Below are 20,183 nucleotides of genomic sequence, written 5' to 3' on the forward strand. Positions count from 1 at the left end.
ACACCAATCCTTCCCAAATTCTTCCAAAAAACAGAAGAGAAAGGAATACTTCATAACTCATTCTATGAGGCCAACTCTAATACCAAAGCCAGGCAGACATCACAAGAAAAGAAAATTACAGACCAATACCCTTATGTATATAGATGCAGAATCTCAACAAACTACTAGCAAACTGAATTCAACATATTAAAAGGACTGTACTGACCAAGTAGGATTTATCTTAACACAAAAGTGGTTCAATAGAAGAAAATTAATCAATGTAATATATAATGTTAACAGAACACAGGAAAAAAACCTATATGATCTCAACTGATACAGAAAAGGCATGTGAAAAAATCCAACATCTTTTCTTGAATAAACATTCAGAAACCTAGGAGTAGAAGGGAACTTTCTCAACATGATAAAGGGCATTTATGAAAACCCCACAGCTAACATCACACTCAATGGTGAAAGACAGAAAGCTTCTCATACACATACACATACACACACATACACACACACACACACACATTTTTGGTAGAAAAGTAGTCTATTTTTCAGTTTGCTTCTTTTATTTACAGTAGACTCTGAATAGCAGGTAAAGCAAATATTCTTTCATAATGCACGTGAGGTAAGTTTCAAAAGAGGTTAATAAGACCAAGATTTGCAAGGGCAGAAGGAAACATTCACTGAAGCCCCATTTCCTAGTTGAGTATTATTTCTACAACTCCTACTAAAAAGCAATCAAAACCTAAGGTCATTGGGAACCTAGCCTCTTTTAGAAAATACACTCAAGAAAACACACTAAAACTCTCTACCGCCACCGAATTCAGACACAAAATGCAAACATCTGATTTACTTGATAGGTGATATTCTTCACTTGGTAAGGGTTATAAGACTTCTGCAAGTTCTGCAAAACTCCTTGAAGTAAACCTTGTTGGTACCCTGTAGGTACAACACATAAGTATTTTCCCATCATATGCTGCAGTCCTTGCAGTAATAATAGCCATATTTCTGCTCTGAGAACTGGAAACAGAGGTTATTCAACATAGAAGTTCTAGCCAGGGCAATTAAATAATAAAAAGATATAAAAGACATCCAATGGAGAAAAATAAGTAAAACTATATCATTCACAGATGACATGATTTTATATATACATGTATATATATATGACTCCAAAGAATCTGTAAGAAAGCTACTAAAGCTAATAAATCAATTCAGAAGAATTTCAGGATACAAGATTGACACAATGGCTTTATGATACACATAAAGCCATTGTGTGTATATACACCCATAATAAACTATTCTATTTACAAAAGCATCTGAAAGAATAAAATAGTGACAAATAAATTTCACCAAAAAGATGAAATATCTGTACAATGAGAACTGTGAAATACTGCTGAAAGAAAATAAAGACCTAAATAAACAGAAAGATATGCTGTTCGTGAACTGGAAGACTTCATATTGTTAATATATCAATACTACCCAAAGCAATCTACATATTTAATGCAATCCATATCAACACGCCACATTCATTTATGTATTGGGATGGCCAAAAGGTTTGTTCGGTTGTTTTCCGAAAGATAGCTCTAGTAGCACTTAGTTGTCTTTAACTTCATTTGAAACAATTTTGTTAGGTTGTATGTGACAGCTGTCATATCAGCTTGCATTTAAAAAAAGACTTACCAGGGCTTCCCTGGTGGCACAGTGGTTGAGAGTCCACCTGCCGATGCAGGGGACACGAGTTCGTGCCCCGGTCCGGGAAGATCCCACATGCCGCGGAGCGGCTGGGCCCATGAGCCATGGCCGCTGAGCCTGCACGTCCGGAGCCTGTGCTCCGCAACGGAAGAGGCCACAACAGTGAGAGGCCCGTGTACCACAAAAAAAAAAAAAAAAAAGACTTACCAAACTGGTGAATTTTTGTGTAGCCATTTTAATATTGAAGATGGAAGAGAAAACCAATATTTTCAGCCTATTATGCTTTATTATTTCAAGAAAGGTAAAAATGCAACTGAAACGCAAAACAAGATTTGTGCAGTGTATGGAGAAGGTGCTGTGACTGAACATGTCAAAAGTGGTTTGCGAAGTTTCATGCTGGAGATTTCTCGCTGGACAATGCTCTTTGGTCGGGTGGACCAGCTGAAGTTGATAGAGATCAAATCGAGACATTAATTGAGAACAATCAACATTATACCAGGCAAAATATAGCCAACACACTCAAATATCCAAATCAAGTGCTGAAAATCATCTGCACCAGCTTGGTTATGTGAATTGCTTTAATGTCTGGGTTCCACATAAGTGAAGCAAAAAAACCTTCTTGACTGTATTTCCATATGCGATTCTCTACTTAAACGTAATGAAAACATTGTTTTTAAAACAAATTGTGACAGGCAATGAAAAGTGGATACTGTACAATATGTGGAATGGAAGAAATCGTGGGGCAAGTGAAATGAACCACCACCAACTACAACAAAGGCCGGTCTTCATCCAAAGAAGGTGATGTTGTGTATATGGTGGGATTGGAAGGGAGTCCTCTATGATGAGCTCCTTCCAGAAAACCAAATGATTAATTCCAACAAGTACTGCTTCCAATTAGACCAACTGAAAGCAGCATTCGACAAAAAGTGTCCAGAGTTAGTCAACAGAAAATGTATAATTTTCCATCAGGATAATGCAAGACTGCATGTTTCTTTGATGACCAGGCAAAAATTGTTACATCTTGGCTGGGAAGTTCTGATTCATCTGTCATACTCACCAGACATTGCACCTTCAGATTTCCATTTATTTTAGTCTTTACAAAATTCTGTTAATGGAAAAAATTTCAATTCCCTGTAAAAGGCACCTGGAACAGTTCTTTGCTCAAAAAAGATTAAAAGTTTTGGGAAGACGGAATTATGAAGTTGCCTGAAAAATGGTAGAAGGTAGTGGAACAAAACAGTGAATATTTTGTTCAATAAAGTTCTCGGTGAAAATGAAAAATGTGTCTTTTATTTTTATTTAAAAACAGAAGGAACTTTTTGGCCAACCCAACAGAAATGGAAAAGCCAATCCTAAAATTCATATGGAATTGCAAAGAGCCATGAATAGCCAAAACAGTCTTAGGAAAGATGAACAAGATTGGATGACTTACATTTCCTGATTTAAAAACTTACTACAAAGCTACAATAATCAAAATAGCATGGTACTGGCATAAAGACAGGCATATAGGCCAATGGAACAGAATTTAGAGTTTAGAAACACACCCTATGTACCTATGGCAAATTGATTTCAACAAGGATGTCAAGTTTATTCAATGGGGAATCAATATTCTCTTCAACAAGTGGTGGTAGGACAACTGGATTTCCATATGCAAAAGTGTGAGTTTGGACTCCTACCGCTGGATGTGGTAATGGATTCTTAGATATAGCACCAAAAGCACAAGCAACAATAGAAAAAATCAACTGGACCTCATCGAAATTAAAAACTTTTGTGCATCAAAGAATATTATCAAGAAAGTGAAATGAAAAAAATACAGAATTGGAGAAAATATTTGTAAATCATATAATTTATAAGGGTTTACTGTCCGGAATACATAAAGAACTCCTACAACTCAACAAACGAATTTTTTAAAATGGGCCAAAAACTTGAATAGATATTTCTCCAAAGAAAATATACAAATGGCCAATATGCACATAAAAAGATGTTTGGTGTCTCCTCAAAAGGTTAAATGTAGAATTATCAGATGACCTAGCAATTCCACTACTAGGTATATGCCCAAAAGAACTGAAAAGAGGGACTCAAACAAATATTTATGTGCCAATGTTCATTGCAGAATTATTCAGAATAGCCTAAAGATGGAAACAATCCAAGTTAAGTGTCCATCAACAGATGACTAGATGGTATATCACACAACAGATCCTTATTCAGCCCCAAAAAAGGAATGAAGTACTGACACATGCTAAAACATGGAGGAACCTTGAAAATATTATGCTAAGTGAAAGAAGCCAGACACAAAAGTCCACATACTGTATGATTCCATTTTTATAATATATCCAGAAAAGGCAAATCTACAGAGACAAAAACTGGATTAGTGGTTCCAGGGAATAGGGGAGGGGAGAGTTGGGAGGTGTGGGGTTTCTTTCTGGGGTGATGGATATAATCTAGAATTAGACAGTGGTGACAGATGCACAAAACCTACTGACTTGTACACTTTGAGAGGGTGAACTTTGTGGTATGTGAATTCTATCTCAATAAAACTGTCATTATAAAAACCATTTCCAAGCTAGATATAGGCTGTCACTATGCCCCTCTTCCCATAAGATAATAATGACACATGCTCAACCATTTATTTAAAACTCAACCTTTTGGGTAATTCCCGGTGGCCCAGTGGTTACAACTCTGCCCTTTCAGTGCTGAGGGCCTGAGTTGGATCCCTGGTCAGGGAACTAAGATCCCGCAAGCTGTGCGGCATGGCAAGCAAGCAAACAAATAAATAAATAAATAGTAGTTTTCATTAAAAGAAAAAAAACAAAAAAAACAACCTTTTAATTACAAAAGAGTCTCACTCCATCGGAGGTTCTTCAAAGACACACTGAAAATCACTGCTTTAGATGAAACTTCCATTTGGACAGATGTATCAACAAACACTGAGCCTCTAAAGGGAAAAGAGCTCAATCTCCCCACATTGAAGTTATCCACAAGAAAAGAAGTTCCATGAAGTGTTACAGGACCAGTAAAAATATAAACACATTAGTGATTTTCATTACATCAACAAAAACAACATCAAAACCTTATATAAGTACAGTAAAGGGTAAGTTGCACAATGATAAAATATTTTTAACATAAATATGAAGAAATGTAGGGCTTCCCTGGTGGCACAGTGGTTGAGAGCCCGCCTGCTGATGCAGGGGACACGGGTTCGTGCCCTGGTCCGGGAAGATTCCACATGCCGCGGAGCGGCTGGGCCCGTGAGCCATGGCCACTGAGCCTGCGCGTCCGGAGCCTGTGCTCCGCAACAGGAGAGGCCACAACAGTGAGAGGCTCGCGTACCGCAAAAAAAAAAAAAAAAAAAGAGAAATGTAAGAAGTATCTTTAACCTCAGGGTCAATCCCATTACCATTCACTTTTCTATATTCTGGGTGTGAAGAGATATTTGAATATAATAAGATATACTTCCACACAATAACAGGACAAAATCTTCATTTAAGCATTTCAAATTCATGACAAGAATTAGCAAACCTGAGCTCTGGTCTCAGATCTAGCAGCTGTGCCCTTGGATAAGGCAGTTAACTCCTTCCAGCTTCATCTTTATTATTTGCAAAATAGAAATTTCTAAGACTACAAATTGTGCTCTTTACTCATGTTAGAGAAAGGCAGAATGATACTGCAAGTCAAATTAGGAAGCAAGGACTCTCTACTGACTACAGGATAAGTTTTACAGATCTTAAGGTTCTCTCTTCAAAATGTTCATAGCCAGTATCTAAGCAAGTCTTTAAAAGTCTGGAGATCAGTGGAAAATAATAATGTATTTTCTTTGTCTTTTATTTTCTAAAAATGTCATCCCCTTTGGAAAGCTGTCTAATAGGAAAAAACTTTGATTAATCACTTTCCTTCTGTTCTGATAAAGAATGGTAGAGTGGAAACCATAAAACTCCTAGAGGAGAACATAGGCAGAACACTCTGACATAAACTGTAGCAGTGGTTTTTTGGATCTGTCTCCTAAAGCAAAGGAAATAAAAGCAAAAATAAACAAATGGGATCTAATTAAACTTAAAAGCTTTTGAGCAGCAAAGGAAACCATCAACAAAATGAAAAGGTAACCTACTGAATGGGAGAAAATATTTACAAATGATATGACTGATAAGGGGTTAATATCCAAAATATATAAACAGCTCATACAACTTAATATCAAAAAAACCAACCTGATTAAAAAATTGGCAAAAGACCTGAATAGACATTATTCCAAAGAAGACATACAGATGGCTAACGGGCACATGAAAAGATGCTCAATATTGTTAATCATCAGAGAAATGCAAATTAAAACCACAATGAGCTATCACCACACACCTGTCAGAATGGCTATCATCAAAAAGAACAAAAAGAACAATGTTGGTGATGATGTGGAGAAAAGGGCACTGTTGTACACTACTGGTGGGAATGTAAATTGGTGCAGTCACTACGGAAAACAGTATGGAGGTTTCTCAAAAAACTAAAAACCATATGACCCAGCAATTCTACTCCTGGGTATATATATCCCCCCCCAAAAAAAACCAAAACACTAATTCAAAAAGATACATGATGTACCCTAACATTCATAGCAGCATTATTTACAATAGCCAAGATATGGAGGCAACCTAAGTGTCTGTCAACAGATGAATGGATAAAGAATATGTGGTATACATATACGTACAATTCTACTCATCCATAAAAAAGAATGAAATTTTGCCATTTGCAACAACATGGATGGACTTGGATGTATTATGCTAAGTGAAATAAGTCAGAGAAAGATAAATACTATACGACATCATTTATTTGTGGAATCTAAAAACTACAACAAACTAGTGAATATAACAAAAAGAAACAGTGTTACAGGTATAGAGAACTAGTGGTTACCAGTGGGGAGAGGGAAGCAGGGAGTGGTAAAATAGGGGTAAGGGATTAAGAGGTACAAACTACTAAGTATAAAATAAATAAGCTACAAGGATATACTGTAAACACAGGGAATATAGGCAATATTTTATAATAACTATAAATGGAGTATAACTTTTAAAATTTGTGAATCACTATGTTGTTCACCTGTAAGTTACATAATATTGTACATTAGCTATATCTCGATTAAAAAAATAAAAAGAATGGTGGAGTCGATTCTAGTATGGTAAGAAAATTATCACCTTTCTACTGACCAACTGTGGATCCACTTATAATTTCTCATTGTACCATGTGCTAAGCAGTAAAATTTTTTCCTTACATATCAGAGCTTCCAAGTTGACAACTGGTAGACTGAAAATTAAACTTAAATTTCAAAAAGTTTCTTCTGTCTGTGTACTTTCTTTCAAGTATTAATTATCACAGATTTCTAAAAATGCAGTAAATCATCCAGGTAAAGATACTTATAGGCTTTGAAGAAATCATATTCCATCACTGGGATAACATTCATATTGCTTTCAGTGAAACTTTTGGTAATCTTATTGCTTTACTGAAGTTGGTCCCTCAGTTAAAATTATGTTAAAAGTATTACTAAGTCAGAGCATGAAAATATGGCTTTCTTAAATATACAAAAAGTGAATTCTTTTTATTAAGAAAACAGTGAACACATTTAGCTGATAAAATTATTTAAGAAAATTTGTGAACTCCCTTTTAAAAAAATACCAAAATGCAATACCAACATCAAAGCATTTTTTTCTTGTTATTATGTGTCCAGTTTGAGGTCAGTACTTTAATCGAAATTACTTTAAATCCAATCAGAGGGACTCAAGCTAATTCAGTTTGAAAGCTGGAGGAAAAATTAAACCTTATCATTCTTAACAGGAATTGGCGGTTGTAGTGGGGAAGCCAGTATAATCTATTTCTATTAAAACACTAATAACATTAGCAAAACTCTCTTAAGATGAAACCAGCACTATTTTTTTAAACACCGAGTCAATAAACATTAGAATACACTATTAATTATTAGCAGAACCAGATACATATTCGTAAAGTTATACCTCTCCTACACTACATCAACCTTCAAAGCAGCACAACAATTCTGAATTGTCCAATCCCAGACAAAGTAATTTATTTTTCTAGACTCTTAAAAATAGTACTAGTTCAAATTATCAGTATTGGTTTAAGGCCTCCCCATCTCCAAAAGCAGATCTTCCTAAGGTCCACTGCAAGAGTATGAATCCTTAAAAGTACCAAGTTAAATAACTGACTAGCTTTTAAAAATTTTTTCTCAATGACTTAAATGGTTCTCTTGCAATGTGATTGGGCTCAGCCTTACAAAAAATATAATTTATTGGCCATTTACTTAGAATTACAATAACAGAATTAAAAAACTAAGGGCACTGTGTTGCTCAATATCCATCCCTCCCTTTTTTCCCCCCAGGTACCTATTTTTACAGATAAGACAAGGATCTGACAAGGATGAGAATGATGAAGTGATTTGTCTAAAGTCGTATAAGTCACCAACAATGGAGAAGGCACTAATGCTTGGCTCTTCTGCCTTTTAGTCATTCTTTCTGCTTTCCGACCTCACCCCTCCCAGCAACTCAGTAAAAATTTAGCAGCATGAAGAGTATTTACCAGCTGTTGGAAATTGTCAACTTCATAATTTCTTTATGAAATGACTACAAGGACAGGAAAATAAGCACTCAGGAATATTAAAATTCTGTTTTGACTCAAACACTATTTTCCTCAAATATAATGAAAATGTGCATTCTTCTCTTCTATTTTGAACTAACTGATGATTTGTTCCCCTCCAAGTAACGTTTTTGGCATAGAACACATGGTGCCAAAAACGTTTAGCCAGACTTGCTCAGCACTAGAATCACTCATTAAAATATTCTGCTTCCTCCTTCATCTATCTCAACTTGCCTACTTGAGCCACCAGTGGCTACTGGCCTCTACGGGTGACTAACTGCATGTAGCAACAATCATAACTTTTACTAGCATAAACAACTTAATCAAAACGGAAGCACACACATAGAGTGATATCCTGGGAAAGATAAAAACTATGAAGTCCCTGCCCACTACTACTAAGTAATCTAAAACAAATATTTCAATAATAACCACTCAATTTGCCTGTGACTTTCTATGTACTAGTTAATATACTTCAGTGTCTAATTCTTTTCCTTTCTGTCGCCCCTTGATGCCCTCACAAGATGCTACCATCTTTACATAATTATCTGCAGAAGTGAAATTGCTTCTGCCCAAAATAAGTCTATGGTACCACTGAATTAGCTGAAAATATTTCGGTTAACCATTCACCCAATGAAAAACGTACCACACAGCAAATGTTATTCTCTGGGCTGTTAATCTCACACAGTTTTACTTCTCACCATGCAGAGCATCACAAAAGATGTTCTCTAACATTAACCACACATGGAGATTTCTCATATCTCTTCAACTATGGTGTCCATCACATCAAGAAAAAAAAGGTGCTACATAAACACAGTTAAATGAAATTTGCATTTACTCTTAGACTAGATATCCCCCCAAAAAGATCTGAAATATTGAAATCAAAATGAATGAACCTACAGAAGGGTAAACTCTTAGTAGCAGTTTTCAATGTACTATGTGTGAAAAGGGATGGAAAGGCATCACTCCAAATTAGACAAACAACGATCCAAATACATTTCTTTATCAAGCTTCCTTGACAGTACCTAAAAATAGTAAGTCGTCTCCAATCAATAAATTTAACACTGCTAAAACCAAAAAAAGTTGAATATCAAGTTAACGCAGAAACAGTTAAAATACTAATAGCCTAGTGACACTTGGAAAGAAGTTTTGCACTACTCTCAGAAACATCAGTGGTTCTCAACCCGGGGTGATTTTGCCTCCCAAAATACATTCTTTGGTCACCACAACTAGGAAGGGGTGCTATTGGCATCTGGTGCATAGAGGCCAGAGATGCTGCTACACATGCTACATTGCAAAAGTCAGCCTCTGCAATGAACAATTACCTAGTCCAAAATGTCAATTGCCCCAAGGCTGAGAAACCCTAAGAAATGTAATCCACAGCCGAAAAAAAAAAAAAAGAAATTTATTTTTTTATTTACTTATTTGGTAAATGTTGGTGGAGTGGAAGATCCATTCTGAGTAGTACTAAAAGGACTACAAAACAATAAAAAGGTCATTTTGGAGGATTATTCCAAAGGAATATGATTTATTTAGAGAAAGTAGTCTAATAAAGCAATATCATTTAAAAAAAATGGTCACACTGTTCTAAACAGGGATTTACTATAGTTTCATAAAGCAAAAATTTTAAAGAAAATTTTCTTTCCATCAGTCCTAACAACAAATCCAATGAGGATACAAGTTTGAAACCAGGACCCTGAACAGTGATTGCATTCTCCAATAGTTACGTGATTAATCTAGCCACTACAAACGCTAAAGCTGTAAAATATATATATACGAACACAAGAAAAAGGCAAACCCTCCAGAAACTTAAAAAAAAAATTCCCAAACCTTTTAAATTCATGCCTTCTGCTCAGTCTATAAGAATTTGGCTTTTAAAGCTCATCAAAAGCAGTTTCTGAGAACCAGAGGTTAAAAAAAGAAAAAAACCAAGGAATGTAAAAGTCAGGAAAGTATTTGTCAGATTAGCGTCAGAGACCTTTGTGAGGATGACACCTTTATCCTCTGCAATACATATCCCTAAAGCAGTTCACTTGGCTTCAGAATTATAGCTGCTGAAGGTAATTTGGAACATTTTTACCTTTTTTGTACATCATTGTCAACTGTTGACTGTGAACTTGCTCTGTGCAGATTACCATGTTAGGACAACTTCCAATACTGCTTCAATGATTACAACCATATCTTCTTCTTCCTCTCATTTACCAAGATTTTTTACCAAATGAGAGTTTTAAAAATGTTTTAATAAAGAGTCTGAACACTATAAACTCTCAGAAGTACTAAAACAGCCCTGACTGGGACTTCCCTGGTGGTCCGGCGATTAAGACTCTGTGCTCCCAATGCAGGGAGCCAAGGTTCAATCCCTGGTCAGGGAACTAAGATCCCACATGCCGTGACTAAGAGATCCCACGTGCTGCAACTAAGACCTGGCACAACCAAAGAAATAAATTAATATATTTTTAAAATAAATTAAAAAATAAAATAGCCCTGACAACAAAAACTTTATTTGGGGTACAACTTTTAGAATTTCTCTTAAAACATATCAATAATCAGTGCTGTTTTTAAAATTCAACTATAATCCTCAGCAAAATGCCTGACTTAACATTATTATTTTCATATTAATAGTAATTGCCGGGCTTCCCTGGTGGCGCAGTGGGTAAGAATCCGCCTGCCAATGCAGGGGACACGGGTTTAAGCCCTGGTCCGGGAAGATCCCATGTGCCACGGAGCAACTAAGCCCGTGCGCCACAACTACTGAGCCTGCGCTCTAGAGCCTGTGATCCACAGCTACTGAAGCCGGCACTCCTAGAGCCCGTGCTCCACAACAAGAGAAGCCACCGCAATGAGAAGCCCGTGCACCTCAACGAAGAGTAGCCCCTGCTCGCGGCAACTAGAGGAAGCCCGCATGCAGCAACAAAGACCCAACACATCCAAAAATAAATTAAAAATTTAAAAATTAAAGAAAAATAAAATCCCCATTAAAAAAATAGTAATTGCCAGTTTAAAAGCTGAAAGTAATCAACCCTAACTGAGCACCTCTGCCTAGGAGAAATAAAAATCATCTCTCAAAATTGTAGTCAAGAATATTAGGGTTTTCAAAAAAGTAACCTCAAATGCATGTATTTATGAACTGAAATACTCCTTCAACCTAACACCCTGCTTAAGAGATTTGTTTTCTGCTATTCTTTTAAACTGCTCTGGACTTCATCAATAGGCCCAGCTGTTAAATTCAGGAGCAATGACAACAAATGCCTGGGCAAACAAGTGCTGAGAGTTAGGGCCTTTCTTTAGAATAATCAGAGCTAGTTGACACAAGAGGGCCATACCAAATGCCCTTTCAAAATTCCATTAAGAAGCTGGACAAAAATAAAATAAAGAAACACATTTATACATCTTAAAGCAAATTATAATTCTACCCCTCAGTGGACCCTGCTTCATTGAAAAATAAAAAATCCAACAACTTTGATAAACAGTGAGATAGCGTTACAGGTTTCTGCAGATGAGAAATGATCCTCACTAATCAAGTGCAAAGTGGGAAAAACTGGTTCCATTACCCAGAGATCACCAGGTACCTGATAAACCTTTTAGGCAGACAGACTTTAAGAACCAAGTATCATTGTAAATAAGCCTGTAGAACTACATGTGCTTTTACTTCCCTGATTTAACTTATGCAATTTTAAGCTAGTAAATTTTTAATTTAAATATGTACTTTTGAACCATACCCCCTTCTCTTTAAAGATGATTTTTCTTAGACCCAGAGAGCACCATCTGAATCTTATCTACAATGTTGGCAGATTGGTCTCTCTAAATATCTCCGTCTGTCTTATTTTTCCAAAATCAAAAAATTTTTACTTTTGTGTTAGCACTCTTAAGTTAGGGCAAGTAACTGTTAACAGCTTGATTTGAAGTGAACATGCACACAGGTAAGAGACAATGTCCTTTACAGCATCTACAAATCTCAATAAAAAGTGACAATGAAGCAAACTCTTGCCCATCTTGGGTCCAGGATCATTAATAAAATTCAAAATCTAGGCTAATAGTCTCATAGCTCTTACCTTTCTCTTTTCAGTATACCACCCACCCTCTTTTCTTTCGAACATGACTCTAAATGTTTTCAATATATTTTAACTTCACATTTCAAGATGAGCTTTGAGCTATAATTTATGTACTACTCTTTAAGCTAGGAACCACACTCACAGAACAGTTTTTCATTAATCTCATCAAAAAACCTCAAGTTTCATCTCAACTTAAACTGAAGTAATAAACATTTTATTCATGGAAAACAACCTACATCCTTTTACAGGAAACAAATACTGCTACATAAAATTACAGAAATAGACACCCCCCAAAAAAACAATTTTATGGATGCTAAAACTAATCTCAAAATTTCGGAGAAAAAAATCCATCATAAAGTTATAATAATTCCTATGGTCTTCCAGCTACAAATGCTCATTTAAAAAATTATTTTGCACCCAAGCAAACAGTCCTGAAAAACCCAACAAATATAAGCCAGCTTTATGTTCCCTTTCCCTCTATCCTAAGACTTCAATTTCCACCTTTTATGGAAAGGAAATAAACAACCAGCTTCCTGTTCAATCACTAGCTTACTGGCCAGTCTTCTACACATCACACAACACAACCTGCCTCCTCCTTTACTTCCCTCAAATGTCTCATCTTAATTTAAACTTGTTGAAATATGAGACCGTTTTACCACACTAATGCTTTCCTATGAAATTTATCTTACTTCAACACTTAGAATGCAAGAAATGTCAAGATGTCATAGATTACTTCTCACTCCTAAAATATTTAAATTAGATTATTTATGTAGTGAAGACTTAGCACCTATGAAAGTGAAAATTTGATTCTCAGTTAAAAATACTGAAATGTATGGGAAATGGTTTAATATTCTGTTCTTACTATTGTATACAACTAGAAAAAGAGCCTCCCACATTACTCCCTTTTCTATTCCATTACATGAAAATGTAAAATGGCTATCAATAAAAAGGATTAACTTTTTTAAAAAAACTAAATATTACTTTAACCCTATACTTTCCTTTAAAAATGGGATGCCTTAGAAAAACTAAGTTAGACAAATCCTTTTGTGCTTGGATGAACAACAGGAAAGCAAAGCCTCCAGGCCTTTGGGGAGGAACCTTGTCCCCACAGCCAGCTCTGATGTGCCTGGGAGATAAGGCTCCATAGTGACACTTAAGGAAAGGCCTGTTCACATTTGAATTTCTGCATTCCTCAAGAACAATTCATGGCAATAACTAACTTTGCAGAAGAGCTACATGAAAGCTTCGGCCAATGAATGAGGGTCATCTGCTCTTTATCACAAGGGTAAACCTCATCCTGGCCAGTTTCTAACCTTTTAACCCTGTGAATTCCTAATTTACACATGAATAATGGAATTCTTGCCTAGAGTGCAACTTTCAGCTTCTAGTTCCTAAGTTTAGAAACCAAGACTTGATTGCCTGTGTTAAAAATCTAAAACTTGCACAGATTAAAGTTTTAGATTTCCAGGTGCAGATCTACTTATTACACTTCAGAACTAAAAGATATGTTTGCTGACAAAATCCTTGACCAGAAAATAAAAAGAACATACCTGCACCCTGCTGCTTTCACTAACTAGGAGAGAACTAACCTTTTAAAAAAACCCCACAAAAACAGAATGTCCACTTCATGCCTATTCTCTTCCTGTTTAATACGTATAACATCTTACCCTGAACACAGAATAAAGTCATCTGAGACGACAATGTCATTGGACATTGCTTCTCAGATATCAGAACTAACTTGGTGAATTTCAAATCTCTAAGAAATTTCATTTCTAAAGAAAAATCTAAACCCACTATGCATTTCTTATTTTAAATCTACAATACTGAATGCAATTTCCTAGCAAAGCACCTCCTCCAAGTTAAATAAAATGTGTGCATATGAAAAGTGTGGTTCCTATAACTAACATACTACAGTTGATATTTAACAGCAAAGCAATGTTCTACATAGTTTAACTGGAAAGTTTTTGATACTTAAAATATGAATACTTCACCACAAAAGCCTTCAAAATGATTCACATCTAATAAAATATTTGTCATTAATAATTTTTATAAAGATACAAAATCTAACGCTACTCAAAAAGCCAATATTAACATTGTTTCACTATTACTATGTTAATACTGTTCAGACTTTATTTATGAAAACTGAAAGCTCTGTGTATTTTCAAAGTATTTCTGAGTGCCTTAGAATTGTCAGGCTTCTAAGGAGGTCCTGGAAATACCGTGTGGTCATGACAAATGCTTCATCTTTCAAAGCCCATCTGCCCCCCTCCACCTTTGCATCCTGCCCCTCTCCTCTCTGGCAAGGTAATACAAGTTACAGTTCCTGGATATGAAAACACAATATTCCACAAACCCAAAAAGGTAGAAAAATTACAACTCTATAGAACAATTTTACATTAGACAAAAATTAAATGAACAGGACATAAGCATAAAAAGCACGCTATCCTGAAAACAATACTGTACTGAAAAACCACTACTCAACAACAGCACAAAAAGATGATTATTGGCCAATGATCACAGCAAAAAAAAAAAGGAGTTTATCAGACACTCTCTCAGGTTTATACTATTCTGGGGGAGGGGGACTAGAATTGGAAACCTCTACTTTTCTGACATTTTTCAATACAAAAATATATTTGCTTGCAATTTATTTTCCACTATTAATTATTATTGTACAAATAAAATATATTACTGAAATGAGGATGGCATGAATATGGCCATGGACTGTTACAATAAAGTCACCTAGGAAACCCCCACCAATAGCTGAATTTCAACTGTGGAGACCCTGAAGAAACTATTTCTTAAAGATTATGACTTTATCTCAAGAGCTCCCTCCTCCTATTGTTCATCTCGTAAATGATCAATTTGTAGGTATAGTGCAAAATCTATCTTTTGTGGATTAACAAAAGCTTGTAGCTAGGATGCCTGTAAAACTATTTTTAAAATACAGTTGTGCTGTGTTTTGTTTTGTCTTAAGATTTACATTGTCTTTTGTAATCTTGAGTGTGGGGTATTTGATCACCTGAAGAGGTGGAAAGCCTCAGTGAAAACAAGGAGTTCTCTAACTATCCTAGGCCCCTGTTTACACTCAACAGTTACCAGGGCAACCACCAAGCAGTGGGTCACTTGGACAAATGGTTGATCTGACTGGGTTGTTAATACAAAGGAAATCATTAGACAGCAAACTTTATGACAACTGGAAAAAAGTGGGCAGATCTGGTTTAAGTCCATTAGGCATAATATGGAAATGGCCTTAATCTCTTTCTCTCCCAGCAGGAAAAGCCTAGGAATACTTCAAAGGCTTGAGAGTTACTGACCAATGCCCTCTCTTTCAATTAAAAAGCAACATGGGTGATCTTAAAGCAGTCAGAGAAATGGAAGCTTGGGCTATACGAAAGATTTAGCACTTAAGGGCCATCTACGAAGCAGAAAAAGTTGCTTGTGATTTTCAAATTTTAATTACTAATTTACAAAAATGAGATTTTAGAACAACTTTTGTTGTGTTGGTCAAACTTTTCATCCAACTTTTTTCACAGTTTGAAACAAATTTATACAAAGCCACCTCTACAGGTTTTGGTGTTCTAAACCTAATGGGACTTCTGTTCTAAATCACTCATTCGAATTTAGATATTTTTTTCCTCAGATTTTTCTGCATGCCTTAGTTAGCATCAACTACTGTCTCCAGGAAAATTCTTAATGTTTGTGTGATTTTTCAGGTTAGCATGCTAATGAATTGAGAAGTCATCAAAATGTAGCAGTGAAAAACGTCAAACAACCAAGAACTTAAACACTTACTTGATAAGGTCAGATGAGCTTTTTGACTAAGAATGGCTCCATGTTTGTTCATGGCCAAGCACTGATAAAATCCTTCATCAGACTGCTCTCCTCGCTTGCCTTCCACCTCACTGATATATAAAGAGCCATTGGACAGAACCTGGATCCGCTTATTTTCAGACACTTTTGCTCCATTTTTCAACCAAGTGACCTTAATAGGAACTTCTCCATGAGCCTGGCAATCTAAAACGACTGGGTCCTTTCTTGTGACAGTTATATCCTGTGGCTCTTTGATAAAAAACAGTTCGCTAAAGCACCATACTCCTACAAGGAAAAGGGGGGAAAGGCATACCCAGAATTATAAGTGTAAAATCATTTCTTAACACACAATTGTAAAACACATATTCAGAGTGTAATGAGACAAAGTTTAACAAACCATATTAATTAACTTACAAACACCTTAATAAACCAATTTAAGTTTCAGCTAACCTCAACAAATCAGAGAAATCTTTTTACAACATCTTATACTAAAAAGCATAGGGAAGATTTCAATAACTTTTACCCCTTTTAAGAATTCTGTCCTCAAGTACCTTGCTAGAGTTTCAAAATCATCAGGAAAACTCTTGAGCACAAGCTGTTTGCTTACTTTTACAAGCTTGTCAAAAAGATCTTGAACAGAGTAAGTCGTAAAAGTCTAATTTTACAAGAAATCATTAGCAAAATTCCGACTCTGTGAACAAGCAAGTTTATTTCCTTGTCCCTTGAAGAGTTTTTGAAACCCCTGGTACCTACTCCTTTGGGAAGTGCGTTTATCTTTTGTGACAGATGACAAGTTTGCACTTTTATATCTGCCCTTTTATAGCAAGGACTCTCGTCTCTGCTCCTTGAAAGAGACCCATTTACTTAATTTCTGCAGAGTATGGTAGGTATTTAAAAGACAAACATTTGACTTTGAAAAGTTGCTAACTCTTGCTGCTTGTACTCGGTGGGTGATCGGATTAGGAAACTTCTATTTCATTTTTTTTAGAACTACCAACTGTTGGAAAAAAAATGTGTGACTAATTGGTCCTTACTGTCTAACAGGGATGGGAGATTGCTTAATCAACCAATACACATTTTTATCAGAGCAGAGTAAAGGCTTTATGCTAGGCATACACATCGTCCCGGGTCCCCATCAGGAAAAAGCATCCGATGACCAACTAATACCCTGTCACCTCCTGCATTTAGCGCAAAGGTTAGCTTAAGTCTTGCATATTGATTGGGGCCGAGTAGAGTATGAGGGGTTTAGGGGCGGAGGGCATTTCATCTTCCTTCTGATTGTCTTGAATTCATGATCCCCGGGACTGATCTCTGTTTCTCATCAAGGCAGGTCCTCCAAACCTCACACACTAGTCACGCTCCCACGCCCTGGCTGCCGACTTCTCCTAATGGATGCCCAGGGCGACACGAGCGACCCTAATAAGCCCCGCGCAGCGAGGACCACTCCGGAAGGCGCCCATTGTGTTTCCGAGTCACATCTGACTTTGATCCTTTTCTCTTGCTAATAGAAAACTAACTCCTCCAGGAAACAAACAAACAAAACAAAAAACCCACGAAAGTCTGGGGTTTGTAACTTGTAAACAAATAAAACAACCAATTCTTAACACCTCTTCTCCCCGCGCACCCCGCACCCCGCATCCACTTTACAATTTTTAACTCTTTAAGAATAAAGCAACACGTCAAAAAGAGAAAAATTAGTTCATCCAAGTTTGCTCAAGGCTAGCCTGGAGTTTGGAGGGATCTTCAGATTTGCACATATCTCAGGCCCTGCCCCCAAATCCCTAGCTGTTAGAAATAAACCCTACTTAGATACCTTCCTTCTCAGCTTCGGGACTCTTCTCCCTCCCCTCCGGGGCACAAATGGGCCACAAAACTTCCACTCCTCTTCTCTTTCCAATTCCACCCCTCCCGTCTCCTCCTCGTTCGATCCGGATCCGGGAAAGTGGGGGCACTTAGGGGTCTGACCTCGGCGCTGAGTTCACCTATTCTCTCCCCCGCCCTAAAACGTGGGGAAGCCCCCACTGCAAACAGGGGAAGCCGCGCGGAAACGCGGCGCCCCCTGCGCCGCGAGGCTGCCACTAAGGAAACAATATAAATAAAGCCACGTGCGGCCGCGGCGGCCCCGGCTGGAGGGCGGGCTGCGCGGAGCCCAGGCTGGCCCCGAAGGCGAGTACGCGGCCGGAGCGCGGACAATGGCGCGAGGAGAAAGGGGCGAGAGTGGACGGCGGGCGCCGGCCCGCAGCGCGCGGCCGGGGGAGCGCAGCGGGGAGGGGCGGGCGCTGCGAGAGGCGCCCACCGCCACCCGCGCCCCCGCAGAGCCCGCCGGTACCTCGCGCTCCAGCGGCAGCTCCCGACTAGCTGCTGGGAGGGGGCAGAGACTGGGGGTCAGCACCCCCGCGAAGGACCCGCCGCCCCCCCCAACACACACACACCCGGTTGCCTCCTTCCCCTGCCCACGCGCGCTCTCTCACGCCCCACCGGCACAGAAGAAAGCGCGCCCACCTGGAACGGGGCCGAGGACCGGCAGGAGCAGGAGCGCGCCGAGCAGCATCCCTGGCGGCCGCGGCCGGGCGAGGGGTCGCAGGGAAGGCGCCATTCAGCAGGGTTGGGTGGGCATGCTCCCCGGCCGCCCCGCAGCCGCTGTCCGCCTGCCGACTCCCTCCTCCGGGCGCTCTCCGCGCAGCGGCTGGACGCGCGCAGCCTGGGCTTCCCGCTCGGGCACCGGCGTGGCGTGGCACGGCGCGGCCGGCGGCTGGTCTCTTAGGGCGCGGCAAGGCCGGCGCACGGACACCCGCTCGCAGGAGGCGGGGGGCGCGAGCGTCCGGCCCGGGGGCGGAGTGAGGCGGCGGCTGGAGAGGGCGGGGGCGGTGGAGTGGACAGCGCCGCCGCTGCCGGCCTCGGGACTACTTTCTACATCTGGCCCCTGGTCTGGGGACCGCGAGGTCGGCGCGGCCGCGGAGGGAGACGCTGAGAGGGGGCCCAGTGGCGGCCGGGTCGCGGCCCCGGGGGGAGGGGGCGGGCCCGCCGGACAATGCACCTGGGGGTCAAGCCCCGGCTGAGGGTCTCCGGCCCGCTTCCCCACCCCCTCTGGCTCCCCTCCCCGCCCCCCCCCCTCGCCGTCGAGGACAGAGCCACAAAGGCCGAGCCTCCTGGCCCGGCCTGGCCTGCCCCCGGGCCCCTCTTCCCCCCACCACCCGCCCCAGACCACTCCCCTCCACCCCCGGGCTTGTTTAGGATTCGGGGAAGGAGGAGGCGGGGTGAGGGAGGGATGGTGTTGAGAGACGTGAAAAGGCCGGAGACTTCTCCCCTGATGGCCCCTGCCCATCCCCCTCCTTCGCTCACACGCCGAGGCCCTGTGGAGGGAAAACTATTTCCCACTTCGGAGATTTGTCAGCTACACTGGAGGCATCTCCGGGAGATAAGCCCCGACATTTGGAGACGGTTTCTGTCCTCCCTGCCCCCGTGAGATGCAGCCCTGGCTTAAATAAAAACATCTCTGAAGAGTGCCCTGAAATGAACAATTACCGTTTGGGGAGACGTTTTGTTATCTCTTTCTCAACCTAAAGTTCTTTAATTCGTGAGAGCTGTGCACATAAAAGGCCCTGTGCTGAGAGTTGAGGCCAGATGAGATTTCTAGATTCTCCGAGCTGGGTCTAGGGGACTAGGCGTTGATACTACCTGGTTAGAAGTTAAACTGACTAGGAAAGACACAAATGTGAATTTGTTCACATCTCTTAAAATTAATTAAGGATAACAAGAGGAGTTAAAAGGTACATTAAAAATGTAATCAGACTGCTAAACATGTGTGGATCATGGAGAGCATTTACATGTGGATTAGCGTTTCCTAACCCAAAACTAAATCTATGGCCATGATGAGGGCACAGGCTAAAAGCTAACCTTAACGAAAGCAGCTAACAGAAATCTAGCTTTTGTCACTAGGACATCAACACACTCGCTGCCTTTAGCATGTTCCAAAAATCCTCCTTATGAGAAAAAAAAAAAAAAGGAGGAGGAATCAACAGTTTT

General features: G+C 39.3%; 1 protein-coding gene across 1 annotated transcript in view; it reads right to left on the reverse strand.

Moving 5' to 3' along the window:
- PRTG (protogenin) overlaps window positions 1-18,753 on the reverse strand; it is a 127,491-nt gene extending 108,738 nt beyond the window's left edge. Inside the window, exons 1-2 of the mRNA XM_060164427.1 lie at window positions 18,660-18,753; window positions 16,140-16,442 (exon numbers count right to left, since the gene is read on the reverse strand). Coding sequence (XP_060020410.1) covers window positions 16,140-16,442; window positions 18,660-18,753 — 397 coding nt within the window. The remainder of the gene's footprint in view (window positions 1-16,139; window positions 16,443-18,659) is intronic.
- Between the last annotated feature and the right edge of the window lie 1,430 nt (window positions 18,754-20,183).

Source organism: Lagenorhynchus albirostris, chromosome 1 (genome assembly GCF_949774975.1).
Source record: "Lagenorhynchus albirostris chromosome 1, mLagAlb1.1, whole genome shotgun sequence".
Taxonomy (NCBI): Eukaryota; Metazoa; Chordata; class Mammalia; order Artiodactyla; family Delphinidae; genus Lagenorhynchus; species Lagenorhynchus albirostris.